Here is a 10701-nt window from a genome sequence, read left to right on the forward strand (position 1 = left end):
TGGAAGCCATGGCACAGTGTGACTGTCTCACCGCCCAAGGTCCAAATCCCAGGCTGCAGGGCCACTGAGACAAACTAGGAAAAAAACACTGGGATCTCACCAGCTGACCTTTTCCAATCAACATCCATTTCTCTTATTGTGCGACAATGGGTAACTCTTAAGGTATTTGGCCGAGATATAAAATACAAACACTCCGAACATTTAATCCCGGGAAGCTTTGTGTTTGTGTGAGTAATTTTCTGCTCCAATTATCTTGCTTGAGCTGCTGCATGCTCCAGTGAAAAAGAGAACAAATATTTATATAATAAAAACAGCAGAGAAAAGGCAACCATGGACAGCTCTGAATATAACATGGTTTGCAAGGACAGATTTGCAAAGCGCATTTCGGCATGGATAAGCTCAGTTTAGGCCATGGGCATCGAACACATTTCTTTCAAGAAATGTAACATCTGAGATATGAACTTCCACAAAGAATGTGTTAAGTTATGTATAGTTGAATCAGCTGCAACATAGTATTAATTTGTAAGCAAGTAAAAAAAAAAACATAAAAATCATTGTATAAATTCTGTCAGGAAGCATTTATTATAATGCAGAATAAATGGCAATGGCAATACGGTAGTCTTGGCAGAATGGTTCTACTCTTAGGTGTGTTCCCTGCTGCATAACACCACAGAAGATAAAAAGCACAACAGCATATTGAAACTGAACAGCAGGGAGCACTACGAACCAATCCCCCATAGGGGATATAACTTACAACACTTGAGTAGTTGCATACAGAGTAGAACCAAAACAGATGGAGGCTGGAGTGGTGGTAGTGGGGGCTGGGGTGGAGGCTGGAGTGGTGGTAGTGGAGGCTTGGGTGGAGGCTGGAGTGGTGATGGTGGAGGCTGGGGTGGTGATGGAGGCTGGAGTGGTGGTAGTGGAGGCTGGAGTGGTGATGGTGGAGGCTGGAGTGGTGATAGTGGAGGCTGGAGTGGTGATGGTGGAGGCTGGAGTGGTGGTAGTGGAGGCTGGAGTGGTGATTGTGGAGGCTGGAGTGGTGATGGTGGAGGCTGGAGTGGTGATGGTGGAGGCTGGAGTGGTGATTGTGGAGGCTGGAGTGGTGGTAGTGGAGGCTGGAGTGGTGATGGAGGCTGGAGTGGTGATGGTGGAGGCTGGGGTGGTGATGGTGGAGGCTGGAGTGGAATCTGGAGTGGTGATGGTGGAGGCTGGAGTGGAATCTGGAGTGGTGATGGTGGAGGCTGGAGTGGTGATGGGTGCACGGTGGCACAGTGGTTAGCACTGCTGCCTCACAGCAAGAAGGTCTAGCTAATTAGCTCAAATCTGGCACATTTACATTGATGTGGAAACTGAAGATGTTCATTCATGGGTAAAAATAAATAAAAAATAAACAAACTTAAACTTGTGTGTGTGTGTGTGTGTGTGTGTGTGTGTGTGTGTGTGTGTGTGTGTGTGTGTGTGTGTGTGTGTGTGTGTGTGTGTGTGTGTGAGAGTGAAAGGGGGGGTCTTAAATAGACGGCCAAATCAGTGTAGGTGGGACAATGATGCATGACTTAGATTGTCCTGCCAGAACTCGCTTTGCCCATTCAGTACTTCAGTACAAAAATGCCATATAGATATATTCAGTGAACAGTATTGGAATATCAGTTGCTCAAAAGTGGATTATACAAAAGACTGACAGAACAGAAAGCCTGAGCATTAATGTAATTTAATGCCACCTGTTGCTGAATTGTATTCTGTCTGGAAGTGATCTAAGTGAGATGTGAAGACACATATGCCCAAAATAGGGTCTAAAATTGCCTCTTACATATTTCACATTTGAGGTATTATGCTGAATATATAATCAAAAGTGATCTAATATGTGCAAAATTAAATAAAGGTACATTCATATAATTCCTCTTCTAATAATAAACAAGTGCTGAGAGACAGCAGTGGTACAAACCAGGAATGTGAGATGGAAGTGGATACAAACCAGTTGAGGAAAAGGATGTGAAAAGGTAGGTATACAAGAGCAAGGGTGTGGAGTAGTCCTTGTTTTTGTCCTCAATCTTGTATGACCAGTGTTCCATCATGTCATTTCTACAGTCTATTCTGTTGACAGGCTATGATACCCCATTGTGAGAGGCTGCTTTAATCACAGATCAATATCCAGCTGCTTTGCCCGATTTCCTGGCATCCGATACGGCACGGATGCATCCATCTTCCCTCTCCACAGCATTCACCACATTGTAGAAGTACTTTGCCACGCCCTGTGTGTGTCCTAGAGCCTTCAATGCCTGTATCACAGACTTTGGGGAGAAAAAGGAATATATACATGTTACGGAGTGAATAATTTCTTTTACCTTAAACTTTCAAAAGATTCAATATGTTGTTGTTGTTGTTGTTGTTGTTGTTGTTGTTGTTGTTGTTGTTGAAGTGGAATAGATCAAACATTAACCACACAGAATAGAGGAGTGCAATGTATTTACCTTATCAAAGTGGGGTTCGAATTTCAATGCATTTTTAGAGTCTACAAAGATGACGGGGGCAGCAATAGCCTCCTGGAGACTCTTCCCAAACCAAAGATGATTCATTAGGGTCTGGAAGAGAGGCAGAACAATGTACCTAAATAGTAGAAATGCTGTCACAGTCGAGAAACAGACTATTACAGTACAGATTTGGAAAAGCACACTGTATACCTATGGCAATATACAGTATATTAGCATAATAGCATACTGTATGATTCCTATGGACACATACCAAAGCCACTCCTGTCGTGATCATACTGCCACCAGACCCTCCAATCACAAGCAACTTAGACTTGGACTGCAACACTAAAGGAGCCATGGAGGAGGGAGGCTGCTCTCCTGTTAACAAAACAAACCCTAGATTGAAGCACTACAACACTGAATATGAATATGAAGAAGATAGTAATAGTCACACATAATGAAAAGGGTTACCATGAATGAATGAATATGTTACAGTATGAGTCATGAAAACATATATAATTTATATATCACAATCGTTCAGAGAGACGATGGCAAAAAGTCACCCGTCATCAATGACTAAATGAAAATGTAAAAACAATTTAATAGAATTACCTGCAACAATGTGATCCGTCTTCCCACAGAAATCGTACAGCTGGTTGTTAAGGATGATGCCGGTGCTCTGAGAGAATACCTTAGATCCAAATCTGAGGAAGAACACATTTGGCAAGCTTGACATATAATGATGAGTCACATTGTGTTGATATCTGGATAGCATCTTGAAAGGATTCTTACATTAATGTATTCATAGACTACATTCATAGACTAAGCGACAACAATAACATTCTAAAAGGACCCAAGTTTATTTCCTGTTGCAAAGCAAGGAAACTATAAAAGAAGGAAGGGTCATCATGTCAGAATACAAATGTTCTATGTTCTGCATAGTGCCAGACTTTGGTGCCAGTTCTATTGAAGCCTATATTAAAATTCAAAATATATCTGAGGAAATATACATCAACCAATCAAATGTTAGCTAGTTAACAATGCAACAAATTGCCATCCAAGGTACCTATTTAAATGACAGGTCATAAACGAGGAGATAACAATCCATTCAACTCAACGATGTGCGTGTGAACACATGTGCATTCACATGCTACATGGTGATGTAATGACCCTTCCTTCATTTATAGTTTCCAGGAAAAACATGCATAACTGATGACTTACCGTTCAACTCCCACCCACCTAGCCCCCCTCACCCCCACACCTACACACACACACACACACACACACACACATGTCTCTTTTCCAGGTGCTCAGTGGATTGGGGTCCCAGGGGAAATCCGAGGGTATGAACAGGCTCAGAAGCTCTTTGGGAAACTGCCTTGGGGCAGCAGTTGACAGTTGACAGGAAAAACATTTGGGTCCAAACTGTTCCCCAGCAAACTGAATTCCAGTGAAACTGTCTATATCAGCGGTTCTCAAACTATGGGTCGCGACCCAAAGTGGGGTCGTGGGTAGGTGACAGTGGGGTTGCGCATTGGCAAGTAAAAAATAATTATAATAATCTATAATTTTCTTTTAATTTGAATTTTTTTATGTTCTGGCAACATATTTTGGCTAAATATGCCTTGTTTTATAAATGTGTATTGATAACATAGTGCTGTAATAAAATGTTCTAATAAATATGCATGATCAAGTTCAACAATGTGTGCTTTTATTTTGATATTCCTTAATTCCACGCTGAAATTCCATGATACATTAAGTGTGGGGTCGCCAAAAAAAACTTAAATAAAATAGGGTCGTGGACTCGTGGTATAAAAAAGTTTGAGAACCCCTGATCTATATAGTTGTGGACACATTTTGATGGACTGAGGATGCGGGTTAGTGATTATGTGATACTCACATGTGATTTATGGTGCTGGTGGCAGACACAGCAGTTCCGTCTTCAGCCAACACAGATACATGCGTTGTGCCCATACTGTCGAAGGATGGGGTGATGTTATAATACTGGGATTCGTGGCTCTTGTCATTGCTTATCAGGCTCCGGATATGATCAGCAAAGCTCTGCTTGGTGAAGTTCTTTGCCAACTAAACAACCACAGGAATGAGACCTTCATAAAATTATCATATCACAGTAACCGAAATGTATTCCGCCCCAGTTAGTTTGTGTTGTGGCTCCAGGTGTCTTGCTAATTCACTACAGGATACAACAATAAAACATATCATTTGTGTTTGTATCAAAGGGAGAGATTCAAAGCCTAAATTCTAGGGAGACTTACAATTCATGCTGCACACATCTAATGATAAATTGTCCTAAAGGAACACGCCAACATTATGGGAAATGCACTTACTGTCTTCTCCAGAATCAGACAAGAAGATACCAATTTCCTTCCTCTTTCCTCTCCTCTCTGTGTGTTCAGTAGATAGCTAACCGATTGTAAGCTAGCCTAGCATAGCAGACATCTCCCGGAGTTTTAAACTAGGCTAGCTGATCTGTATCCACTTCCATTCATTTGTGCTAAGCTAGGCTAGCTTGCAGTTGGATAGCTTTCTACTGAACGCACAGAGGAAATTGGTATCACTATCTAGCTCTTTGCCTAACTCTGGTGCGCATTTCCAATAATGTTGGCTTTATGGTGTGTTTTTCATACATGTTAAATGTATCATTCATTATTTCAGCGTGTGTTGACAACATGGGCATGTGGTGCTGCACTTTCATACTCCTCAGAGACACAACATGACCTCTTGACCTGTGCTGGGTTAAAATGGGACTACGGTCATTCAATATTTAAGGTGAGTGACATAAGTTCGACCTGCCTACACCTTACGATATGGGAGAAGTTGTAAAACTTACTTCTTCTGAGCTGAACTGTGGATCACGGATGTACTTCCTTAGACCACTGGCAAATTTACACGCTTCAGCATAGCGGTGGTAGGTGAGTGTCTTTTGTTCACCCATCAAAGAGGTTGCACCCAGGTTGTATCCTGCAGATAATCATAATAATTAGAAGATATAGGATTGCAGCCATTTAATCATTCCAGAAATGTATATTGTGTTGTATGTATTTACAAAAATCGTCATTGATTAGGGTAAAATAAATAATTCCATGATTCCTGATTTATATACTCTACTTGAGAGCACCAATGTATAATGAGATTGAACAATGCGTGGTTTATTAAAAGACCTGATCCACAAAAGAAGAGGTTTGCAGCAGCTATTCGCCTTATTCACCTTGCCGCCATCTTCCTTTTAATAGATTGCTATGAACGCATTTCAATGAGCTGATGACTAATTCACTTCCATGCCAACAGTGTTTTGACTACTTTGGTTCTTGAAGTGGCATTTGTATAGCCAAGTTTTAACATTGAAGAGACCAGGCACCTCCGCATCCGTACCTCACATTGCATCAAACTTGTCCAATATGGCGGCAAAGTAAATAAGGAGAATGTGGCTTGACTTCAACCTTTCATGATGTTTAGGATTAGGCCGAGGATGGCGCCTCCTGCAGGTGGTGGTGGTACGTGCATCTGGTACTCTCCCAAGGGAATGGTCCATGCATCTGTCACTGTAACATTATATGAGGCCAGGTCCTTCATTGTGAGTGTACCTCCTGGGAAAAAAACAAACATTACATTTTTTATTAAATACAAAAAAACTAATTCCACTCAGAAAAACTGAATAACAGTTGCATTTCAGCAGGAGATAATCAGCACTCATGATGGGTCCAGTCAGTGTGACGGATCAATGTGAATGCTTTCAAGGGGACTGAATTGATTTGTTCATTTGTAATTACATCGCTCTGTTGGTCAGCGATATAAAATGGCTAGGAATGGAAAACATAACGAAACTCATTTCACCTGCTTCCTTTATCTCACGGATTAAATGTTCTGCGATTCTTCCTGTGTAGAATGCGTCTGCCCCTTCGTTTGCGATGGCCTCCAGTGTGTCAGCCAGCTTCTCAAACTTCACTGTGTCTCCAGCCTTCAGGAGGTTTCCTTTCTCATCTGAGAATAACTCACTATGGGAAAAGAAGATGCAACGGAATACAACATCACAATATACTTACTATATGTACATATTGACAATTAAATCATTTTCTCTCAGTACATTTATCGTTCAACTGTTATTCAGCTCATCTCGTCATTCGTCTCTTCTCAGTGTGACCCTTACCGCAATGCCTTGGTTTCGTTTCCGATGTACGGGATGAAGCGACCTTGCACTTCAGGTATGGGGAAACCCTCCCTGGCCAGTTTGATGGTTGGCTGAAAGAGGCTGTCCCAAGGCAGTTTCCCAAAGAGCTTGTGAGCCTGTTCATACCCTCGGATTTCCCCTGGGACCCCAATCCACTGAGCACCTGGAAAAGAGACGTGTGTGTGTGTGTGTGTGTGTGTGTGTGTGTGTGTGTGTGTGTGTGTGTGTGTGTGTGTGTGTGTGTGTGTGTGTGTGTGTGTGTGTGTGTGTGTGTGTGTGTGTGTGTGTGTGTGTGTGTGTGTGTATGTAGGGGTGGGGGTACGGGGTTGGTAGGTGGGTGGGAATTGAACGGTAAGTCATCAGTTATGCATAGTCCTGTTTGGTTGCACATAACACACATACCTACCAGTTGCCTACAAACAAGATTAATAGCCAGCTTGGGACTGGCTTCTTCTCATAGTGTGTGGTCTTGACCCAGAACTCAGCACGTGGCCAGATCCTGTCCTGACGACTGATGGGGCCCCATTAGCACAGCTACATGTGTACAGTCAGATTGTATTGTATGTGTGAAGCAAAAAGAAGCAAATCCATCTGAAAGTCCAAGAAGGAACTGACAAGAGTGTCCACAACACTAAAGCATGTCAACTGATGCAGTTTATTTTAATGTCATAGTACTGAGGTATTATTTCAATCAAGACTATTCAAAGGAATTTGTTGTACAGTAGTAATTTGTATTTAATCTCACGGCATAACACAAACTAGAGAAAAACAATGCCACAATAGTCCCTAACCAGACCCTAACACCCGGAGCAAAAACCATGCCCAGCCCCCCATCTCCCCATACCCAAGTGCTTGGAACTCCAAGTGCCCTTTTTAGTTGATTTGTCCCAGTTCCTGGAAAAGCCTGTGCCTCAGTGGTATATGCAGCACATTATTTTTACATAGTCAGCACAGTGTAAGATGACAGACTAAACAGTACCTGACATCATGACAATGTAAGATGACAGACTGAACAGTACCTGACATCATCATCACAATGTAAGATGACAGACTGAACAGTACCGGACATCATCACAATGTAAGATGACAGACTGAACAGTACCTGACATCATGACAGTGTAAGATGACAGACTGAACAGTACCTGACATCAGCTGGAAGCTCTGTGGACATGAACTCATCAGGTCAGCTTTGAAGTTCTTGGGGACTGTCTCTCTTGAGTTGATGATCTTTATGTTACCTTTGAGATGGATGGATAATTATTATTAACAGGTTTGTCTTCTCTATATAATTAAAAACAGTCACTTCTGTTGGAAATGATCCCCCACCGGGCGCCGAATTAATTGATTACCATTACTATCCATCACTGTGAATATGGATCCCCCTCCAATGCCCATACTCTGTGGGTTGATGACAGAAGTGCACAGCAGCGCAGCAATGGCGCCATCTACTGCTGAACCTCCTCTTTGAAGGATATTTCTAAAGATAGATTGCATACAATGTACATCGAAATAATCTTGTAAGAATTGGAGACATGAATATGATGAACAGCGATAGTAAAAGCAGCAACTGAACATTTATATTATTCCGTCAATTTATAATCTGCATGAGAGAGTAATTTTGTCGAATAAACTTTGCCTTTGATATTCGCATTGTTGTTGCGAATTTGTATCATTTAATTTCGTTGTACTCTGTACTTGTACTTGTATACTTGTGTAATGACAAATGACAATGAACTTGAATCGATCTTGATGTGTAAGTATTAGGCTATAATACAGTACGTGGTTTGACAGTACTGTGCCTACTTTGAGTAAATAACAGCCATTATACGACGTTACCGTGGTCTCAGACGCTACTCCTGTGAGCCCAAGAGGTAGGCTACATGGGTTTAATAACAACACCAGGAGATTTTCACTCGGCACTGTTTATTTGAAGACCACCATAAGGTAAACATATAAATGTATATGATAACAACGTGCTTCTATCTAGCTTAAAAATAAAATAAAATAAATTTATTAAAAAAAATAAGACTGTTGGTAATAAGTGTGTAACTAATTATTACATTAGATTCATATAGATGTATTTGCCACTCACCTTCCAACCTTTGAACAGGTTGCTGAGTCTGCGGCCACTGCTGCGCTTGAAAATGTTTCTTCTGAAAAAAATGTTTCTTCTGAAGACTGACGCTTTGCCAATACAGAAATACAAACAATTATTGTAACTATACACAGTAACATCAGACAGCAACACGTGTATATCTTTGCCTTTGATCTCGCCATGGCTAATAGACTACCTCCAAATAAATGACTGTGGCTACTAGTTAAATTAGTTCACTTATGTGATTGACAGATGAGACTGAATGATATCCCTCCGCCGAACTTGACCAGCACCAGTTGCAATGAGGTTCTACCTCTAAAGACAGGCACCAGAAAGCCTATAACTCCACCCCTTGAGGCCAGAGTTTTGGTGAGTCATGCCATGCATTTGGAAATGAATGTCTGATTAAATGGAGGATAACTAGGTTATATTCAGATTATAATCTACAATAGATATACCTGTTAGGCTATGGCACATTCTGACACATTGAATAAACAATTTGGGATGAAATAGACCTAGGTTTATCAAACTTACTTGTGTACAGTAATGCCAGTAACAGTTACTAAGTAACTAGTTACTCTAATCTGATAACTTTTTTCAGTAAATAGTAATCTAACTTGTTACTTTTTACAAGCCAGTAATCTGATTACAGTTGCTTTTCCAAGTGGCTGTGCGTTACTATTTAGTTACTATCTCATAATGCTGATGATAAGAGAGCCAGGGGTACAGTCAGCTATGACCGGAGATGGGACGTGCACTCGCGCACGCACGCACACAGCCACACACACATGAGAATAACAAACTATAATGGCGGCTGGGTGGCGCAGCGGACATTGCACTCGTCACCAACGCAAGGGACACCGGGTTAGAATCCGGCTGTCGGCGTTGCCTCTGGCTTGGACCGGCCGTCATATTAACTCAATTGGCAGAGTTAGTGGGTGGAAGTCGATGGGTGGTAACCTGGACGTTGTGGACAGCAACTCCTACAGGTCGGTTGGGGGACGCCTGCACAGCAGAGACAGGAAATGGCGGGGGTAGTGTGAGCCTCCCACACGTTACACCTCGCCAATGAGAGTCCGTGCTGGCAGGTGAAAAGATGTGACAGGCTGCCTCCTCGTGTATCGGAGGGGACACGTGATGCAAGGCTTCTATCCTCCCTACAACCGGCCAGTGGGGGGCATATGCGAGCAACGATCAAGACAGGGGAGGGGAGAATTGGCACAGCGAAATTGGGATGGGAGAAAAATAGAAAAAGAGGAGAAAAAGTGGATAAAAAAAAGAATAACAAACTATAATACTATGTTTTATATTACACAACGGTTTTACAATTACATTTTTTATTAAAATTATATTATATACATTTTCTATTTTATTTAGTTTGGGAACCACTGTCCTAGAGTGCCTGAGCAGATGGCTGATGATGTCTCATGATGACCTGTCTGAGCAGCCAATCATGATTTATGACATTATGCAGTTTCAATAAAGCATTATTTAAAAAAAAAAAAAAAAACTGTTGTCATTCTTATGTTGTGGCAGCAGCAGGGGGGACGACGACGACTTCGTAACCTAGTTACTTTCAAAGTAACTAAGTTACTTTGATAATCAAGTAATCAGTAAAGTAACTAGATTACTTTTTAAAGGAGTAATCAGTAATCAGATTATTTTTACAAGTAATCTGTGGCATCACTGCTTGTGTATGCCCACTGGTTAATTACCGCGGCCAAGCCATCCAGAAAATTCGATCAAGCTAGCTGTCACTTTATTTCTGTTTGCATGTATACTCCAAGTATTGCGGTAATAATTGGAAATCGTCTGCAGATTTCCATTATAGATAGGCCTACTCCGAATTTGCATGATTTAATCATTATATAGGCCTACTTTATAGTGAAGAAGTATTTGATCAAATCAAATGAAAATACTCTATACAGCACTGTAAAGTGCAAGTACCT

General features: G+C 41.4%; 1 protein-coding gene across 1 annotated transcript; it reads right to left on the reverse strand.

Moving 5' to 3' along the window:
* Positions 1 to 1796: 1796 nt before the first annotated feature.
* Positions 1797 to 8934, reverse strand: ggt5a (gamma-glutamyltransferase 5a; the record flags this gene model as incomplete). Its single annotated transcript, XM_084315537.1, has 12 exons — positions 1797 to 2288; positions 2469 to 2579; positions 2740 to 2846; positions 3081 to 3172; positions 4369 to 4553; positions 5320 to 5450; positions 5930 to 6076; positions 6324 to 6484; positions 6637 to 6820; positions 7800 to 7895; positions 8007 to 8134; positions 8750 to 8934. The coding sequence occupies 12 exons, from the start codon at positions 8932 to 8934 to the stop codon at positions 2142 to 2144; spliced, it is 1674 nt and encodes a 557-aa protein (XP_084171663.1). The 3' UTR covers positions 1797 to 2141.
* Between the last annotated feature and the right edge of the window lie 1767 nt (positions 8935 to 10701).

The sequence above is a fragment of the Notolepis coatsorum genome (genome assembly GCF_963971535.1).
Source record: "Notolepis coatsorum genome assembly, chromosome: 1".
NCBI classification, from domain to species: domain Eukaryota; kingdom Metazoa; phylum Chordata; class Actinopteri; order Aulopiformes; family Paralepididae; genus Notolepis; species Notolepis coatsorum.